This window comes from Mus caroli, unplaced genomic scaffold, assembly GCF_978045245.1.
Source record: "Mus caroli unplaced genomic scaffold, Mus_caroli_1 scaffold_2, whole genome shotgun sequence".
Lineage (NCBI taxonomy): Eukaryota > Metazoa > Chordata > Mammalia > Rodentia > Muridae > Mus > Mus caroli.
The window spans coordinates 89,742,147-89,763,175 of record NW_028227257.1 but is presented as its reverse complement, the minus strand read 5'-3'; the positions used below and the strand labels follow the sequence as shown (position 1 = coordinate 89,763,175).

Genomic DNA, 21,029 nt, shown 5'->3' with positions numbered 1-21,029 from the left:
ATGATCGAAGCTCCCAAAGACCCATTCTTGTTTTCATATTAATAACTCTTAGACATCTTGGCCTAGCTACGTTATATACCTGACAGAATGCGGGTCTCTCTCTAGTTCTCTTTCGACAGCTGTAACTTTAAGGTCCAAAAATGCAAAGAAGGAACGGGAAGAGTGGTGATGTGGCGGATGGGCATCATCAACAGCTACACCATGGAGTCTACCTTTGGCGGGTCTACCCTGGGTAAGAGGGGAGTCCAGCAAGGGAAAGCCGGGTTGGGGAAAGCAGGAGAAGGACTTCCTCACTGGCCTCAGTACCCCAAATGCGAATGTGGGACACAGCGCTTCACTGAACTGTAGTTGTAGCTCAGGACCTGGGGATCAGGAAGATTAGGTTTGGACTTCCTGATGCATTTATTAGTTCTGTGACCTTGGCTCAGTTGTCCAACTTCCCTGAAGCTCATATTCCCTCTAAGTGATGAGAATAACACCAGACTATAAATACTGCTTTACTAAGCAGCACCCACCATAAAGTAAGGCCAGAATAATCTTTAAAGAACTTGATCATCCATTGTAATAGTGAACTGTTTCATTGTCAAAGATTCTGAACCAAACTGAAGCTAGGAGAGCTATCCTGTTCAGAAATACACTATTCTAGAATAAGAGGTGGTATTTTAAATTTATTTTTATTTTTATTCATGTGTATTGTGTATATCTGTGTCTATAGTGTGTGTGTGTGAAATGAGTGTATGCGCACAGTTGCAGACAGGGATCAGAAAAGGGTGTTAGATCCCCTGGAGTTGGAGTTACAGGCAGTTGTGCATGACCCAGTGTAGGTATTGGCACCAAACTTGGGTTCTGTGGAAGCACTATTAGTGCTGAGCCATCTCTCCAGCCCTTTGACGAGTGGTATTTTTCTAAAAAGCTGTTCATAAATTAGATTTGCACTGACCCAGTAAGATTTAGAAAGTCGGGAAGATGGGTTACCTGTTAAGAGCACTGTCCTTGGAGAGGATCTGGGTTCGATTCCCAGCATCCATGTGCTCCCAACCATCAGTAACTCCAGTTCCAGGGGATCTGACACCCTCTTGTGACTCTAAGGTCACCTAATATTCATGGTGCAGAATACATGAAGAAAAAAGTTCGTATTTATAAATAAAAATGAATATTTTAAAAATAAAAGATTTAGGGCTGGAGAGATAACGGTGGCTAAGAATGCCCACCTCTCCTCCAGAGGGCCTAGATTTCGTCCTAGCACTGGTGTCAGGCAGCTCCCAGCTGTAACTGTAACTGTAACTGCCTAGGGAGCCGAGGCTTCTGGTGGCCCTGGGTACATGTACTTATGAACACAGAAACATATACCTACGTGTAATTTAAACATTTTTATCTTTATATGTATGTGTGAGTCTTTTGCCTACACCATGTGCATGTACTGCATGCAGAATCCAGCAGGGGGCGCTGGCTCCCCTGGCACTGGAGTTTTGGATGGTTGTAAGCCAGTGTGTGGGTGCAGGGACCTGAACCTGCATTCTGAGGAACAGCAGCAAATGCCCTTAGCTACTAAGCCATCTTCTCCACCCCCAGTTTAAAACAAAAAAAATCTAATAAGAAATGCTGATTTTCCCCCCCCAGGTAGTAAAAGAGACACTCACTTTACCATTGAGGACCTGAAGTCCCTAGGGTATCACGTCTGTGACACTCTTCTGGATTTCTGTGATCCTGACCAAACCAAGGTAAAAGTGGGGTTTCAAGAAGTGTTGTACCTGCACTCTGCTGAGTTTCACGTGGGACCAGAGCCACCACTCCTCCTCCTCCTGCTCCTCCTCCTCCTGCTCCTCCTCCTGCTCCTCCTCCTCCTGCTCCTCCTGCTCCTCCTCCTCCTGCTCCTCCTCCTCCTCCTGCTCCTCCTGCTTCTCCTCCTCCTCCTGCTTCTCCTGCTCCTCCTCCTCCTCCTGCTCCTCCTGCTCCTCCTGCTTCTCCTGCTCCTCCTCTTCCTCCTGCTTCTCCTGCTCCTCCTGCTCCTCCTGCTTCTCCTCCTCCTCCTGCTTCTCCTGCTCCTCCTCCTCCTCCTGCTCCTCCTGCTCCTCCTGCTTCTCCTGCTCCTCCTCCTCCTCCTGCTTCTCCTGCTCCTCCTGCTCCTCCTGCTCCTCCTCCTCCTGCTCCTTCTGCTTCTCCTGCTCCTCCTGCTCCTCCTCCTCCTCCTGCTCCTCCTGCTTCTCCTCCTCCTCCTGCTCCTCCTCCTCCTGCTCCTCCTGCTCCTCCTGCTCCTCCTCCTCCTGCTTCTGCTCCTCCTGCTTCTCCTCCTGCTCCTCCTGCTTCTCCTGCTCCTCCTGCTCCTCCTTCTTCTCTCTCTCTCTCTCTCTCTATATATATATATATATATGTGTGTGTGTGTGTGTGTGTGTGTTTAACCTGATGTTTTTTATCAGCAGAGAAAAATAGAACCCCTACCCTGTAACCGGCCAACAAATGGTAACCCTTGATAATCCCTTTGGCACCCTCTCCTAACTTACAGGCTTACTCCTGGCCACACTGAGCCTACTTCTTTTTCTAGTTCAGAAGAACTGCACACATGGCACACTCCCTTGGCTAAACTGCACACACGGCTTGTACTCCCTTGGCTAAAACTAACCCTGCCCTCTGCGCTAGTGGATGCCCCTGTAGCTGAGTAAGCTGAGGCCTCACCAGTTGCCTTTTCTGTTCTGTATCCCCGGTTTCCTCACCCTTTATCCTTCCCCTCTGCGGCAGGCGTGCTCAAGCTTGCCTCTGTCCTTTGGCCATCGCCTTCCAGTGGCTATTCCTCACTCCTTTGGTCGGCTTGGAAGGGGGGGGTGTACCCACAGTAATCCATGTCTCATGGTCCTTTTTAAGTGTTGTCTTGATGTACAGTGCTTGATACAGAGTGAGAAGGGCTGTTTAATCTGCAGGTCCTGTTCCTCTTGTGGTGCTGGGGATAGAACACAAGGCTCCTCACTCAATGTGAGGCAAGACCTCTTCTTCTGACCTACGCCTATATCCAAACTGCACCTGCTATGGGCCAAAGTCAGAACACCAGCACTGAAACTGTTCCTTCTGTCCTAGTTAGGGTTTCGTTGCTGTGAAGAGACACTAGGACCACGGCAACTCTCATAAAAGAAAACATTTCATTGTGGCTGGCTTACAGGTTGAGTCCATTATCGTTATGGTGGGGAGCATAGCAGCACGCAGGCAGAACTGGTGATGGAGAAGGAGCTGAGAGCTCTACATCTTGATCTGAAGGCAGCAGGAAGTGAATGCCACACTTCCTCCAACAAGGCCACACACCTACTCCAAAGAGGCCTCACCTCCAAATAGCGCCGCCCCCCCCCCCCCCAGCCTGTAGGGTTTCTTTCAAACCATTACACTTTACTTGCAACTTAGGAAAATAAATGAAACAATTGCAAAAGTGAGCTACAGCCAGAGAAAAGTGGCTAAGGCCGTGCTCCTCGATCTGCTGTAAATAGTTTTCCTTGTATAGCCTATGTAACTTACCTGTCACCATGCCCTTCACAGAAGGAATTACAGCTCACCCCATTGATAAGTGCCTTTTAGCATACGCTCCAAAACATTTTGTGAATAGCCTATAAAGCTGTCTTTCCCTCTGCCGCAGTACACACAGTGTCTACAAGAGCTTAAGGAGCTCCTACAACAGGAAATCAACAAAAAGTTGAATAACTTTGGACAAGATATGGATTTAGAAGGAAACTGGAGTGACATTCCTTTGTCTGACATTGAATCCAGGTAACAGACTTCATTTCAAAGAAAATCTGGGATTGGTAATACATCCCTGACATCCTTGACCCCAGCACATGGGAAACAGAGGCAGGGGCATTGGGAGTCTAAGGAAAGCCTGAGTTTATATTTATGTGACATCCTGTCCTCTTGTTTATTTATTTTTTTTATCTATCGATCAATCGATCTATCATCTATCTACCTGTTTATTTTGAGACAAGGTGCTACTGTATCCCCCTGGCTGGTCTGGATCGCACAGAGATCTGCCTACCTCTGCTGGATTAAACGCATGTCCATGCAAATTCAGAGCATGTTCATGTCCCAAGACCTAGGCTAGGTGTGGAAGCACATTCCTTTCATTTTAGCCCTCTGGAGGGAGATGCAGGCATAGTTCTGTAGGTACAAAGCCAGCCTGATATACATAGTAAGTCCCAGGGAAGCCAGGACTATATAGAGAGACACCTCTATGAGAACCCAGAATCTCAGAGTCACAAGAGCCTGTGGTGGAATATAAAAACCACTTTCTTCCTTGTCTTCTCCATTGTTCTGGTCCCTGGCGATACCTTTGTAGATTACCTGTCTGATTCTAGGATGCAGGAGTGGGTCCAATGGGAATCTGAGAAGCCTAAGAACCCATTACCCCTTCCACTCCTCAGCCCACTGCACTAGCCCCTCTCTATTTGCATCCCGAAAAACCAAAGAATCCTGTGTATGTTAGCTTACTGATACATAGAGCCCAGGAGAACCAACAGCAGGGATAGCCAGACGCTACACTATAGCTGACTCAGCAGGAACGCTGACCTATTTAGCTAAGAAACAGAAGAAACACTTCTCCAGTTTTCTACCAGAAAGTCTGATGCCACCAGGCTCTCCAGGATCGAACCTGTCTGTTCTCACACTACACATGAAGGCAGGCTTGGAATGGTGAGATTATTCTCTGTGTGTACACATGACTGACATTTTCTAGAACACAGTACAACGAATGCCTTGATATCCCTTTACTAAAGTAGTCTATTATCTCCAAAAGAACTACAGAGCCTATTGTCCGGCAGCCTTGAGGGCTCCATCTTGACTGCAGAAGCCTTTGATAACTGCATACTGGAAATTAGATGACAGAAGATAGGGCTTCCTTCCTGCTCCTATGTGGTGGGACTCCTCATTGCACACTGAGGAGAGGGAGCAAAATGGAGGGGAGAGCGGGGCACTGGGAACTGAACTTGGGTCCCCTGAAAGAGCAGCTAGTACTCTTAATCCCTGAACCATCTCTCCAGACCCCTCAAATTTTTCTCAGTGTTTCTCTCTGTCTGTGTCTTTCTCTCCCCCTCCCTCCCTCCCTTCCTTTCTTGAGTGCTGGTATTTAGAAATCCATACCACCATGGCCAGCTGGTTTTTGCTTTATTGAGATGGAGTTTCATGTTGGACTCAAATTCAGCCGTCTTCCTGCTTCAATGTTCCAAGTGCCAGTGTCACAGTTATGTGTCACTGCACCTGGCTAAAAGTTCTTGAAGTAATTCTTACGGTGTTTAGCCTGCTGATTTTTAAATCACGTTTATTTATTTACACATTCAGTGAGTTTTCCCAGAGTAACTGGTAGAATCCTGGCTTCTGGGAATTAGTATCATCTCAAAGGAGATGAAGAAACAGAAGCCTCTGTTCTCAGGGAAGTCACATTGCTCTCCCATGGCCCCTTCCGCCCTCTGACGTCACCTCTGCCCATCCGGCCAGCCTTCACCTTGCTGTACTGATTGTGAATGCCCAGGTACAGAGCCTCTGCCTCCTTTAATACCCATTCTTTCCTTGTCTCTCTCTCTCTCTGTTTTCCCCTTTCGGTGCTAGCACGAGCGGCTCGGACAGCTCCCTCTCCGATGGCCCTCCCATTCGTCTACTGAACGTCGTTGCAGATGAGGTGAGAGGGCGCTGATTCTTGTGCACACCCAAAACATTAAAAAACAAACAAACAAACAAACAAAAACCAAAAAAACAAAAAAACCAAACCTGTAAAGTAGCACAACACTAGACGATTGGGGAAATGTTTCAACTGTCCTAGAACCTTCAGGAAATAAAGCAATAGTCCCAGGGTGCTGTTCAGGAAGAAAGCACTTGCCTATCATGAGTGGCTTTCTGGTTTCAGTCACCTCAGAATACATCTCTAGCCAGTCATCCTACCTCAGAGTATTTCACTGTGTCCTTTATGTGCTCCTTGCTAAATCACTGGAGTTTCTTTACGATAACACCAGGCTGAATTTTGTAGCCACGTCTCAGTGGTCAGAGTGATCCCCACCTGACCGTGTTATCGTGCCATCTGGTCTTGTGTCATAAATCACACATATTTGGGTGTTGATCCACATCAATGGGACTCAGGCATGTTCAGTCAAGGAACAGCCTCTTGAAAGAAGGTGGCTGAGCTATTGACCCATTCTCCAAGCCAACAAACAAGGCCCACATGACAGGCTACTGTGTGTGCATGTGGACTGTTACCTGAAGACTGTGTGTGAGGATGAGTGTACCTCTGCCGCCCCTTCTGACCAGTTTCTCTGTAATTTCTGAAACAGCCAAATCAGAAGACGGTGTTCAAGAATCCAAAAAAGAAGAGACTTCAGACTAGAAAACAGCGGGATGAGCAGTACCAGAAGAGCTACTTGATGCGGGAGTTAAAGTTAACAGAAAACGCCCCAGTAAGCAGTCCCTGCTGCCTACATCTGCTTCTGCCACTTGTGTTCCACAGACGAAGCAGGAGACAGGGCTAGAGTTTGCTCCACACTAGAAGGGGGTGGTGGGAAGCAGGAGTGCTTTCTATTTTGAGGTCAGAGCACTTCCTCAGGTCCTTGGGTGTGTCTGAGCAGATTTCAGCCTGCCTCAACCCACGGTTCCCCTCCTGTGCTCAGGTACAGCAGGGTCAGGGCATGACTAAAACTGCTCCTGCAAGAAAGAGGTGGAGTCGGGGTGTGTTAGCCGGGGCTCGGCTAGAGTGGCCGGGTCAGGAGGGGGACACCTCTCCACCTTGTTTGTAGCTCCGGTACCCACCACGGCCACCCTGTCCAGACTCTTGCTTTCTAAAGAGAGGATGCTTTCAAGAGTGTTTGACTGGGTAGCTAAGGAATGGGTCAACTGAAAAACCTTCTCACTCAATCCTTACAGGGAAGGGCAGGATTTGTCTCTACTCTGCAAAAGCAGCCTACTTTTTTGAAAAGTCCAGAGAGTCCTAGCCCTTCAGTAAGGAGAAGTGAAAACCCAAGGCTCAATGAGGTAGTATTTTTGCTTGATTCTTTGTCACACAGATTCTCTGATTTCTCAGTCCCACTAGGTGAAGAGCACAGTGGCCATCATGTCACCTGGAGGTGGAAAAGGATGCTTTGGATTAAAAACTGGAATCTTATATCAAATATTGATGATTTGTGATTTTATATCAAGAACATAAGAAAGAGGCTGCTCTACTTATCCATACTCGCATCCATTCACACATCCACACATTGACAGACTCTGCCCCGTGCCTACTATACAGCAGGTCCTTTCCTGGACGCTGAGGCGTGCAGAGGTGAACAAGATGCCCTCCTTTCCTCAGAGAGTTCAGAGCTGCAAAGAAAGACACCCGGAGAAGGGGCATCAGACAACTGTCAGTACTTAGTCTCACAGCTGAAATCCTTGATTCTAACAGGATGTTGCCACCTGCCTGTAACCCAGCACCTGGGAATTAGAAGCAGGGGACAAACAGGTTCTACATGAGACGTAATATCAAAAAGGGGGGAAAGTGGATTTCAGAGAGTAATAGACAGCTCAGTAGTAGGAAACGCGTCTGGTATGTGCAGGCCTCTGCATTCAGTCCTCAGCACTGCTTTAAAAATTATTTTCTCAACTAGGCATAGTGACATAGGCCTGTAATATCAGCTCCTGGAGAGACTAAAGCAGAAGGACCGCAAGTTCAAGGCAACTCTGGGTACCTTAGAAAGACCCTTCTCAAACTATGGAGGAAGAGGTCCTGGAAAGATGGCTCAGCAGTTAAGAGTGCTTGCTGTCCCTGTAGAGGACCTGAGGTCCGTTCCTAGCACCCACACCAGGTGGCTCACAACCATCATAACTCCAGCTCGAGAGGATCTAATGCCTCCCCTGGTCTCCAATGTCACGTGCACATAGATGGCATACACACGCACATGCGAGTTCCTGCACACACGTACACATGCATGTGTACATATACACTTATAGAGATATTTATGCATATACACACATATAGATATAGATACAGATATAGATAAAAGATTTTGTTTTAAAGATTTATTCATTTCATGTATGTGAGTACACTGTTACTGTCTTCAGACACACCAAAAGAGGGCATTGGATCCCCATTACAGATGGTTGTAAGGAGCAGTCAGTGCTCTTAACGGCTGAGACACCTCTCCAGCCCCTATCAAAGATTTTTTTTAAAAAAAGCTTTTAAAAAAGGAAATGTTGAGGAAAGGACTAGGATTATTATCTCAGTTATAGGGTACCTGCCTGCCATGCTCAAAGTCTTAGGTTTAATTCCTAGTAAACAATACACACACACACACACACACAAGAACATATAATAATTTCTTATTATGTAAAATTATCTTCAGGCAAGGGCTGGGGAGATGGTTCAGTGGGTAAAGGGGTTGCTGTGGGAACCCAAGGACCTGAGCACCACGTGAAGCCAGGGTGGCGGTACACTGTAACACCACTGTAGGGGGCAGAGACAGGGATACCCCAGGGCCTTGTCAACCAGCCAGTTTAGTGAACTAATGACCTCCAGGTTTAGAACAAAACTCTACACTCTGTCACTCTGGCCAACACATACTGTCATACACATCTGCTACACACACAACACATATACAAAATACCTTCAGGCCACACGTATAAGTGCACATATGAAACAACCAATTTTATGTTTGCACTGGAATCCCATCTCTAAGATATCTTGTAATACATAGGCACATATTCCAAAATCAGAAGAAAATAAACCCTGAAATTCAAAACACTTGTGTTCCTAAGCATGCCTGAGAACTCTCTATTGTAGGGATTACTCAATCAGCCAGGAACTTCCTGCTCTGAAACACTGAGGTGCTAACGGCTGCCATCTCTGGTGGCTTAGCACTAGGTGGGAAACTAAAAAGTCCTGGGCATGTAGTGACCACTGAATAAACACTAGTTTTCTTCTTCTGAGTCCTTTCTTGTATTTGCTTTGCCTTGCCTCTTACGGGGCATTGTCCCCATACGTGAACACTCATGAGCTTTTAAAAATCACAGGACCAGTGCGTATTCAGTATACCCACAGTGTTCACAAGGAGAACTTAGCAAGGATGTATTCATTTATTTTAGACTCAGTTAAGTGGAAGAGAGAAGGGCACCTCCTTGGATCCACCACTGACCAGCCCTAAGAATAAAGAAAGAAATCAGGTACTTCCCCTCATTTATGCATACACATGTCAACGGTTAATTTTAGTTACCTTTTCTTTTCTTTTCTTTTCTTGTTTTGTTTTATTGTGTGTGTGTGTGTATTATAGTGTGTTTTGTTTTGTTTGGAACAAGTTCTCAACATATAGCCCCTGCTAGCCTGAAACTCATTATACTGACCTGACTGGCCTCATAGACTTTTGGCCTCTGCCCAGCAACTGCTAAAATTATAGGTGTGCACTGCCACCCCCCAACTGAATTAACTTTCTTACATATTGTGTTCCTGGATGGGTGGTGCTGTTGTCCAGTGTTGCCTTCTCAGGTTTGTTCTGCCCAGGCGGATGTCTAGGGTAGTTTGTACCCTCAGGCTCAAACCACCTGGCCACTCTGGGGCACAGCCCTCAAGATAGGACAGGAGTAGGAAAGGCTCATGCAGAGCTAAAATCTGGATATCAAGAACTTAATTTTAACAAACTTCTCTCAGGCTGCCATCAATTCATAGCTCCATGGCAGTATGTCAGTTGAAACAGTGACACTGGCTATGTATTGTTGATACATGGAATGTCACAGTTGGTATGTATGTCTCATAGCCAGCATTGACAGTGATGACTCAAAAATGAAGTGTGTACATGGCTCATACAGTTTATGTTGCTGTAACAGAATGCCTGGGTCTAGGTAACTTATGAGCACAAGGTATTTGTTTAGATTTTTGTTGTGTTGTGTTGTATTGTGTTGTTGTATTTTGTTTTTGAAACAGGATTTCTCTACATAGCCCTGGCTGTCCTGGAACTCACCATCTAGACCAGGCTGGAGCCTGCGTCTGCCTCCCAAGTGCTTCAAGTGCATAGCAGCCTCACTATATAACAGTTTTTTCAGTAATTAATAAAGTCCCACAAAATAGCCCAACTCTGTTAGACTTAAATTTCTTGAGTGAGCTCTTAAGGTCCTGCCTCTCAATACCACCACAGTGAGTTCAGAGGAAACAGGCCACGTCTCTCCACAGTCCTGGCTGTCTCGGAACTCCCTATGTGATCAGGCTGGCCTTGAACTCACAGAGAACCACCTATGTCTGCCTCCTGGGTACTGAGTTTGAGGCCAGCCTGATCACATAGGGAATTCCAAGACAGCCAGGACTGTGTAGAGAGACCCTGTCTCAAAACAAACAAACAAAAACAAAAATATATTATGGAGTAGCGAGATGGCTCAGCAGAGCCAGAGGACCCGAGTTCTGTTCCCAGCACCCACATGAAGGGTTGCAGCTATCCATTCCGGGGAAATCTAGCACCTTTGGGTGCATGTACAAACATACAGTAAAAGCATTCATTTTATTTTATTATAGAAAAAGTGTTTTATTACAGATAAAATAAAGATCTTATTTTTCAGTAAATAAAAACGTCAAACTAAAGAAAGCTACAGCAGAATAGTAAGTGGTGAGCTTGTCTTCATTCCTTATATAGCAGTATTGCTCCAAGCCTGGAGACAACAAAACCTTACACACAACTAAAACATGCCAACTAGCCTGGAGCGTGAACGTGAATCCCGTTGTCAATGGGCAGGGTGGACACCAGGCAAACCTTTATCATTACTCCATCTTCTCGGATTTTCTGTGGAGTCTTTTTCTAACGGGAATTCTTTTTACCTACCATGGCATGTCAGATATCGAGTTGGAAATGTGGGGCAGCCATCTTGGCATACTAAGTCTTCCTTTCTTTGTGTAATGTTGGCAGACAGCATATAGAAAACAGTCCTTCCACTTCCCGGATCAACTGTTGCCTCTACTTTGCTGATAAACTAGATCAAATTCCTGACTTACCTCTGCCCTGCAATAATGTTAATTGTTTTGGTGTTGGGGAGGAAATGCAAATGTTTCTAACTCCTATCTAGTAAGACCAACCTCAAGCCTAAAGATAACTTAGAAATTGCAACAGAAGGTGAATTCAACTCTTTTATCTTGTTTATGCAGAGTAAGAAGCCAGGCTTTACAGCATCATGCTCTCCAAAGAGAAGCACAAACTCCAGCCTAGGGCCAGCTCCAGATGTGAAGCCAAACTGGTCTAAGACTAGATACTCTGCCGCGAGGAAGGACCATGCCACCATGGCCGTGTACCCATCCTTGCATATATACACGTACCCATAAGTGTGCTCTTGCTGTGACACACAGATGCTTCCTCCAAAGGTTTTGGGTAGTTTTGTTGGTTTGTTTTGTATGCAATGCTGGGGACCAAACCTCTAGGGCAGTGAGCATACTAGGCAAGTGCTTTACCGTTGAGCTGTGTCTCCAGCCCTCCTGAAAAGTTTGTGGGTTATACACATCTTATAAGGGGGAAATCTGTGAATAAAATGGAAACTCTACTTATGGTATACTGTGTTGTACACTCACCACACACTGACTTTCTCTGGTCTTCCGCTGTGCACTGTCCTTAGATGCATGCCTTGTTACCTCGTGAATTTGTTAGGTTTTTTTTTCCCTTAGATGAGATTATATTTTGATGTATAGAAAAGCCTTTATTGAACACTGAAGCCTTTGTACACATAAAAAGACAGAACAGTATATATAGTTAATTTTAACCAATAGATGTTCTCTTTAAAGTTAGATGCAAATCAGTTTTAAAAGATCAAGCTGTTTTAAGTGTGTTTTGGGAATGTGCCATATGAAAAAGTCTTGTGTCGAAGTTTTCAAATGGTGACTGACCAGTCAGACTGTGGTTATATTAGGTTTGCTCAAAGTAAGGTATTCCTACATAGGAAAAAAATAATTACATGTATTACTTAGAATTTAATGTTGCTTATATTATGTTCAACAAGGTTGTGTAAGTTTTTAACTCAGTGATTAAAATTCTTTCTCTCTCGTTACTTCTCCTGGATTGTTTTACTACATAATCTTAAGTCATACAGCCAGCCATGTGTTTTCCTTGATCCTTCATGAGCACCAAGCACAGTCGTGCAGCGACACGCCCTGTCAGAATCCAGAGTCCCATTAAAGACGAGTCACTCAGGTGAGTGTGGTGATGCTTGCCCATGATGCTAGCACTTGGGAGGCATAAATCATGAGTTCAAGGCCAGTCTGTTCTACATCCCAAAGTCTAGGCCAGCCAGGGTTACAAAGCAAGACCTTGTACATAAAAAGGGAGAAGGTGTCTACTTCTAGCTAGGTATGGTGGCTCATATGTAACTCCATCACTGAGTTAGGAGACTTGCTGTGAATGTAATACTGAGTTACTGAGTGAGACTCAATAGACAGGGATCACCTCTGCTCATGTAGGCCAACTCCTCTGTTTACTTTTCTTTTATCTTCTCACATTAGAGTGGAAGTTTCCTACCATGTTTTTTTCATTTGTGTGTATATATGTTCATGTTTGTGTGGATGCACATTCGTGTATGAATATGTATGTGATAGTTTATATATACTTGATTCAGAGAGTGGCATTATTAGAAGGTGTGGCCCTGTTGGAGTAGGTGAGTTACTGTGGGTGTGGGCTTTAAGACCCTATCCTAACTGCCTGGAAGGCAGTATTCTGCTAGCAGCCTTCAGATGAGGTTGTAGAGCTCTCAGCTCCTCCTGCACCATGTCTGCCTGGATGCTGCCATGCTCCCACCTTGATGATAATGGACTGAACCTCTGAACCTGTAAGCCAGCCCCAATTAGGTGTTGTCCTTATAAGAGTTACCTTGGGGTTGGAGAGATGGCTCAGAGGTTAAGAACCCTGGCTGTTCTTCTAGAGGTCGTCCTGAGTTCAATTCCTAGCAATCACATGGTGGCTCATAACCATCTGTAACAGGATCTGGTGCCCTCTTCTGACCTGCAGGCATACATGCAGGGAGAATATTGCAAATGTAATAAATAAATAAATCCTTTAAAAAATTAAAAATAAAATAATTAAAAAAAAAAAGAGTTACCTTGGTTATGGTGTCTATTCACAGCAGTAAAACCATAACTAAGACAGAATGGATATATGCATGTGTGTGTGCAAATCCATGCACGTTTGTACATGTTAACGTATGTGTTCATATGTGCATGTGTGTTGTGTGTGCATGTTAGTGTGTGCACACCTGTGCATATACATGTTCATGTATGTGTGCATGTGGTGTACCTAACTCCAGTCTTGCCTTTGGGGCTGCATGGCCACTGGGAGTATCATTACCATCTGGTGGCAGCATACCCTTTTCTGTTTGATTTTTTAAATTTTTACTTACTTAGTGTGCATATGTATGAGCACATGCATGCACAGTGCACTTGTGGAAGTTAGAGGACAACTTGTGGGTGTTGGTCTTCTCCTTCCACTGAGTGGTTCTTAGAAATCAAACTCAGGTGACTAGGCTTGACAGTAGGGGCCCTTAAACTATTAGTAAGCCTACTCACCAGCCCCCTTTTCTGGTGTTGGAAAGGTGAAGTGACCACAGCTCTTGCTTGCTGTCTACATCTTTCTTTCTTTTTTTGGTTTTTTTTTTTTTTTTGGTTTTTCGAGACAGGGTTTTTCTATATGGCCCTGGCTGTCCTGGAACTCACTTTGTAGACCAGGCTGGCCTCGAACTCAGAAATCCGCCTGCCTCTGCCTCCCAAGTGCTGGGATTAAAGGCGTGCGCCACCACGCCCGGTTTACAGACCAGTCTTATGAAGGCATTTCCTCAGTTGAAGTTCCATTTCTCAAATGACTTTAACTTAGGCCAACTTGACTAAAAACTAACCAGCACAACATTCAAGGTACAGTACTATGAGCTGAGCATGGTAAAATACCTGTGATCCCAGCACTCTAGAGGCTGAGACAGGAGGTCACAAGTTCAAGACCAGCCTAGACTACAGATCAAACTCTATTTTGGGATGTGTGTGCAAGAATTTTGAAGAGCTACCAGATATGTGACAACTCAGAGCCTTCCATGATCACCAGCTGTAGTTATGTTGCCACAAAATTTTGTCAAAGACATCCTCGTTCATTCTCTGAAGCTGTAACTGAGTACAGGAGATGGGATGGTTGATGAACAGAGGAATCTCATTTTGAGGGCACTGGTCTTGAGAGAGGATCTGATGCAGTTTAGTCTGGCCTTGAGTTTACTTCTTTGTATCGAGGATAACCTTGAATTTCTGTTCCCCATGCCTCCCTCCACCTTGGGACTTCTGAGTCTACAGACTTGAGCCACTGTGCCTAGCAGAAAATTTCTTATGATTAAAGAGTCTACAAAATCCCAAGGTAAAACAGCCACATTTAATGAGGAGCTAGCTCTTCACTGGGGGCAACATTGAGTCCCAAGGCAATAAAACCTTCACATCACTGAACAGAACAGGTGTGCCCGGGAGATCTTGATTTTCTCACAAAATCCCTCCCTTGTTTATTAATTCATTCATCTACAAAGCCACCCACCCTCCTGACCCAATCACCCACCAAAGTCACACCTCCAAATGCCACTAACTGCCACACTGGAACCAAGTTTACAACACATAAGACTTGGTGGGAAAATGCCACACGAAATGTTCCTCTCTACAGAAATAGAAATGCTAACTTCAGGTTTTCCAAGCTGTTCTCACACTAATTCTGGCTTCATTATCTAGAAGAGCAGAGCTGTTTCCAGGTCAGAGACTTGACACCTTCTTCCCCAGATGCCTTTTAAGCTGCAAAGCCCACTTAGTCCTTTAAGGTATGAAGACAGAGCTAAGTATGGTGGTGAGGGCCTGTAAGCCATCCTAGCACTTGGGATGTGAAGGCAGGAAGATCAGGAGTTGAAGTCCAGCCTCAGCTATGTAGTGAGTTCAAGGCCTCCTAGGTTGCATGAGATCTTGTTTAAGAAAAAAAAGTGTGTGTAGACTCAATTTAACCAAATTTGACTAGTGGTGTTTTGTCGGTTTCTTTTTTCTCTTTTCTTTTTAAAAAGATTTACTTATTTATTTATTTAAGTACGCTGTAGCTGTTCAGATGGTTGTGAGCCTTCATGCAGTTGTTGGGAATTGAATTTTTTTTTTAAGATTTATTTATTTTATGTGAGTACACTAGCTGTCTTCAGATACACCAGAAGAGGGCACTGATCCCATTACAGATGGTTGTGAGCCACCATGTGGTTCCTGGGAATTGAACTCAGGACCTCTGGAAGAGCAGTCAATGTTCTTAACCACTGAGCCATTTCTCCAGCCCGGGAATTGAATATTTTAGGACCTCTGCTCACTCTGGTCAGCCCTGCTTGCTCCAGTAGGCCCCACTCACTCTGGCCCAGAAATTTATTATACATAAGTACACTGTAGCTGACTTCAGACACACCAGAAGAAGGGTGTTAAATCTCATTACAGTGGTTGTGAGCCACCATGTGGTTGCTGGGATTTGAACTCAGTACCTTTGAAAGAGCAGTCAGTGCTGTTACCCACTGAGCCACCTCACCAGCCAGCCCCCCCAACCTTTTTTGGATTTTGGTTTGTTTGGGTTTTTTTGTTTTTTTTTGTTTGGTTGGTTGTTTGGTTTTGGTTTTTGCAGACAGGGTCTCTCATTCTATATCCCTGACTGTCCCGGAACTTGCTCTGTAAACCAGGCTGACCTCAAATTCAGAGTTCTGCCTGCTTCTGCCTGCCAAGTGCTGGGATCAAAGGTGTGTGCCACCACCACCCAGGCTTCTCTCCCTTTCTTAGTGGAGTATTCCTGCGGAGGCAAACTTATCTCTGTTAATGCTTGCCACGATCCAATATCTTTATATTCTATTCTTCACCTGAAAAGCTGCCTCAGCAAGTATTTAAAAACATGGGGTCTATTTTTTGTGGTGAGTGTGTTCCACCTAAGCTCTGTGCAGTTGTCTTCTCTACCAACCAGATTTTCATGTGACGTCAGACTCAGAAAGGCATGTGTATGTTGATTAACAAAGCTACAATGGCAAAGCCACATCCAGATTAATGAGCATGTAATGAAGATCATAAAAAAAAAAGTAAAAAAACAACTGACAACTGGATTAGGAGAGGGATGTAAGAGAACCATGAACTGCAGGCCAACCTGAGCTACATATGGAATCCAGGCCAGCCTTGATTACAAGACTTGTCAGAGAGAGACAGGGTGGGATTGTCTAGGAATTCAGAAAAAAGGACTAAGAGATGGCTCAGTGGTTAGAGTGCAAGTCTGTGTTCCGGGGATGATCAACAGAGGAAGCGTGCCTAGGCATGCAGGCGCCCTCAGCAGGCCAAAGATGCCCTGGAGCTGAGGTCTACATGGCTGTGAGCTACCTGTGCTGGGAATCAAACCCAGGTCCTCTGAAAGAGCAGCCAGTGTTTTTAACCACTGAGCCATCTCTCCAACTCCCCCAAACCATTTTTATGATGAAAATAATGTGTCAAATTCCCCTCTGGCTTTGTGAACAAACTATACATAAGACATTAATGAATTTCATTCATGTCTAGACTTGGGTTTCATCCCCAAGACATTTTGTTACATATGTGCAAAAAGTCTAAGATCCTAAAACGTACATGATAGAAAGCGCTTCTGGCCCTGAGCCTTTCAGATAAAAGATGTTGAACTCATGACGTTCCCTAAAAATTCCAGTTTGCATTTGACATGTTGTTGAAAGAACCTAGTGGGGAAACCCCCACTCAATTCTCGATTCGGCGCGCACCCAAGAATCACGAACAGACGGCAAACTTGATGTAAGAACACGAGGTAGTTTAATGACGGAGCTCCGGGCCGACACATATCTCCCGCAGGAGACAGAGGTGTTGACCACATGGTGGAGTCATAATGGCGGAGCTCCGGGTTGAAACATATCTCACGCAGGAGACAGTGGTTTCGACCCCGAGGCTTGGAAGCTAGGGACTTTTATAGAAAAGGGGTGGGGTCAGGGGAGGAATTGGCGCGGTTTTACATGATTGGTCCATTTAAACATCAACAGACTGTCAGAAGGGCGGGAAATAGGGAGGCACCAGGCCAGTCAGGACATGTAGTGATGGGCCTGCCCGGGCATGTCCTGGCCTGTTCTGCTATGTTCTCAGCCCCAGGTTTCAAAGCTCACAAACAACTCTTTGGGCTATTTGACATACATTACATGAATCACAGGTCTCAAGTTTTATTTCCTTTCATTGTCTCTGTCAGTGTTCTATTGCTGGGAAGAGACCATGGCAAATCTTATAAATGAAAGCATTTAACTGGGGCTGGCTTACAGTTCAGAGGTTCAATCCTTTGTCGTCATGGCAGGAAGCATGCCAGCATGCAGGCAGACAAGGTGCTGGAGAGGAACTAAGAGTTCTACATGTAAATCCATGGGGACTGGGGGGTGGCAAAAGCTGTAGGCCTGGCTTGGGCTTCTGAAACTGCAAAGCCCAACCCAAGTGATGCACTTTCTCCAACAACAAGGCCACATCTACTCCAAAAAGGCCATATCTTCTAATGTCACTCCCTAAGCATTCAAATACACGAGCCTATGAGGGCCACCATGCCTGTCTACCCAAGATGGGTTTTTCCCACTAATTCTGTCAGTTGAAAGAATGCGTGGAGCCATGACTGACTTCTGAACTGTGCTAAGTACAACAGCACATAACCACTGTCCCTGGCCCTGTGCTTAGGTAGCAAACACAAACTAGCACACACAAGCCTGCCAGACATCTTGCACTGTGCTCAGGCATTCCCAGCCCGGAATTCAGAACACCTGGATCTGATGCCTTCTTCTGGTGTATGAAGACAGCTACAGTGTACTCGTATAAATAAATAAATCTTAAAAAAAAAAAAAAAAAAAAAAAGGTGCTGGTGAGATGGCTCAGCGGTTAAGAGCACCGACTGCTCTTCCAAAGGTCCTGAGTTCAAATTCCAGCAACCATATGGTGGCTCACAGCCATCTGTAACAAAAATCTGATGCCCTCTTCTGGAGTGTCTGAAGACAGCTACAGTGTACACACATATATAATGAATAAATAAATAAATAAATCTTTAAAAAAGAGAGAGAGAGAAAGAGCGATCATAGCCACACTCCCATCCCATCATGTGTGCAAATGTACTCTCACACACAGACACATAGACAGACAGACAGAATAAATGCACAGCAAGTAAAGGCCCAGAGCAATTGGGTAGCTCCCTCCCCAGCCTGGAGGGTTTGGTTTGTGTTTGTTTGTTTGTTTTTTGAGACAGGGTTTCTCTGTATAGCCCTGGCTATCCTGGAACTCACTCTGTAGACCAGGCTGTCCTGGAACTCAGAAATCCGCCTGCCTCTGCCTCCCGAGTGCTGGGACTAAAGGCGTGCACCCCCACCGCCCGGCTGTTTTTTGTTTGTTTTATTTTGTTTTGTTGTTTGTTTGTTGGAGACAGGATCTCATTATACACTTCTCTGGCTTGAAACTCACACATAGACTAAGCTGGCCTTGAACTCTGAGAGAGCGCCAGGGTAGGGCTTCCAGGAGCTGTGGCTAGAGGTGCATTGCCGTGACCAGCATCTAACCTATTCTTTTGAGGAAGGGCTTCTCCTTGAATGTGAGGCTCACATTTTCTCTGCTCGCCCTATCAAATGTCATCTCTCCACCCTTCGCTGGTCTGGAATTACAGGTGTGTACAGGATATCTGGTTTGTTGCCGGTCCTGGGATCTGAACTCTGGTCCTTATGATCTCAAAGCAAGCACGCAACAGCGAAGCCATCTCTCTATCCCATCCTTGAACTTCTGACCCTCCTGCCTCTTCTGCTGGGATTATAGGCATGTATCACCAGCAGGGTTTATCTGATGCTAGAAATTGAGTTTAGGCCTCATGCATGCTAGGCAAAGGACACCTACTCAACTGTTTTAATTACTGTTCTATTGAGATGAAGAGACTCCATGATCAAAGCAGCTTAGAAAAGAAAGGATTTACTTAGGGCTCGCTTACAGTTTCAGAGGGTTATTCTCTGACCAGCATGGCAGGCAGCATGGCAGCAGGCAGGCAAGCATTACAATGGCACAGTAGTTGAAAGTTTTCATTGAATCCACAAGCCTAAGGGAGAAAGAAATAAAGACTGGGCCTGGTATGGGATTTTGAAACCCCAAAGCTCACCTCAGGTGACACACATCCTCCAACAAAGGCGTTTCTCCTATTCTTTTATTACCCTCTTGTGATGATTTGTATATCCTTGGACCAGGGAGTGGCACCATCTAGAGGTGTGGCCTGGTTGGAATGGGTGTGTCACTGTGGGTGTGGGTATAAGATCCTCACCCTAGTTGCCTGGAGGTCAGTCTTCCACTAGCAGCCTTTGGATGAAGACATAGAACTCTCAGCTCCTCCTGTACCATGCCTGCCTGGATACTGCCATGCTCCTACCTTGATGATAATGGACTGAACCTCTGAACCTGTAAGCCAGCCCCAATTAAATGTTGTTTTTTATAAGTCTTGCCTTGGTCATGGTGTCTGTTCACAGCAGTAAAACCCTAATTAAGACACCTCTCCATCAGACATTCAAATCTATGAGCCTACGGAGGCCATCCTCATTCAAACCACCGCAGCAACTAAGGCATATCTCCTGCAGGCTTTTGGGTTTGGTTTTGGCTGGTTGGTTTTTGTTAGTGTTCATTTGCTTGATACAAGGCCTAGGCTGACCTTGAACTCAATATGTTGCTGAGGATGACCTTGAACTCCTGATTCTTCTGTCTCCATCTCTTGATTTCTGGGATTGCAGGTCTGTGCCCCACTGGGTTGGGCTGTCTTCCTGAGCTTTAAAGTGAAGTTACTACAAGGGCTGGAGAGATGACTCAGTGAATTAGAGCACAGAGGACTGTGGCTCAATTCCCTGCACCTATATGGTAGCTCACAATTAGCTGTAACTTCAAATCTTTAGGATCTGTACACATGTATACATACATACATACATACCTACATGCAAACCACACAGACACAAAATGAAAATAAAAAATAAATCTTTAAAGTGAAGAGACTGCAGGTGGAACTTTGCTGAGAGTCCCTTGGTCTCCGTGAAACCTCACTCATTTGATCACTGCTCTTTGCTGTTATATATTGCATAAGGGTGCTATAGAAAGTGTCCTTCTACAGCCTAGGCCAGCAAGGGTTTCCCTGGGTCAGTCTTTTCAGTCCTTGGTGTAGCCAGGTCTCTTTGGTTGCTCTGAGTATAGATCCGCCCAACCAGGTTTAGCATAACCTATCTCACTTCATGACCACCCCGAACTGACTATCCCTAGAGCATTGTATCCATCAGTCAGAGGTCACTACAGCAAGCCCACCCAAGCCCTGGTCACTCCCCTTCCTGCTCCATCCCGCCTGAACTCCATGGCCTTGACGTCAAACACTCTCTTGCCAGCACTCCAGCATCCTCGCCCTCTGTCTTCCTACCACCTCCATCTGGTAGTTCCCCAACTTTGGCTCAGCCATCCATCCCAGCCATCTGTCTTCTCTGTGCCTGTCCTATCCTGCCAAGATGGCTGCAGGAAAACACGCCTTCGGGCCACCACGGATGCATTGCTTGCTGCTCTGAAACGTACCCTCTGCTTTGGGTGCTCCAGCGCCCTCAGCTTTGACATCTCCCACTTTGCTTCAAGCCTCCTACCCGCAATAGGACACCGTCTTCCTCAGCAGTGCTGGGTAGCCAAAGTATGAGGAAGATTCAGACAAATTCTAAACTTTCTTTGTTAAGTTTGTGTTTCATGATGGTGAAATGATTGAGAAACATTTTAGCCAGGGGTGCTGGCTCACACCTTTAGTCCCAGCACTTGGGAAGCAGAAGCAGTTGTATTTCTGAGTTCAAGGTCAACCTGGTCTACAGAGGGCATTCCAGGAAAGCCAAGACTACACAGAAAAACCTGTCTAGAATAAAACAGAACAAAAAAGTATTTTACTTTATTAAATTATATGACTAGATTATTGTTATATAACTGAACAAATAAATAGATGAGTTGATAATAGACCAGGATTTTTACTTTGGAAGTAAAAAAAAAAAAGGAATGGAGGGGGGCGAAAAACCAC

The 21,029-nt window shown here is 45.3% G+C and overlaps 1 protein-coding gene across 10 annotated transcripts in view; it reads left to right on the top strand.

Moving 5' to 3' along the window:
- Positions 1 to 11,985, top strand: part of Agbl2 (AGBL carboxypeptidase 2) — a 34,799-nt gene extending 22,814 nt beyond the window's left edge. For 6 of the 10 annotated variants that reach the window (XM_085834702.1, XM_085834703.1, XM_085834701.1 and 3 more), the window contains 8 exons: positions 106 to 232; positions 1,621 to 1,721; positions 3,617 to 3,747; positions 5,575 to 5,644; positions 6,291 to 6,413; positions 6,877 to 6,984; positions 9,070 to 9,147; positions 11,108 to 11,985. In XM_085834702.1, the coding sequence (XP_085690828.1) occupies positions 106 to 232; positions 1,621 to 1,721; positions 3,617 to 3,747; positions 5,575 to 5,644; positions 6,291 to 6,413; positions 6,877 to 6,984; positions 9,070 to 9,147; positions 11,108 to 11,281 (912 nt within the window). In that variant the 3' untranslated portion in view covers positions 11,282 to 11,985. Of the gene's footprint in view, positions 1 to 105; positions 233 to 1,620; positions 1,722 to 3,616; positions 3,748 to 5,574; positions 5,645 to 6,290; positions 6,414 to 6,876; positions 6,985 to 7,033; positions 7,086 to 9,069; positions 9,148 to 11,107 lie in introns of those variants that run through there. The other 4 variants (XM_085834705.1, XM_085834706.1, XM_085834704.1 and 1 more) reach the window with 3 other exon arrangements.
- Positions 11,986 to 21,029: the final 9,044 nt, after the last annotated feature.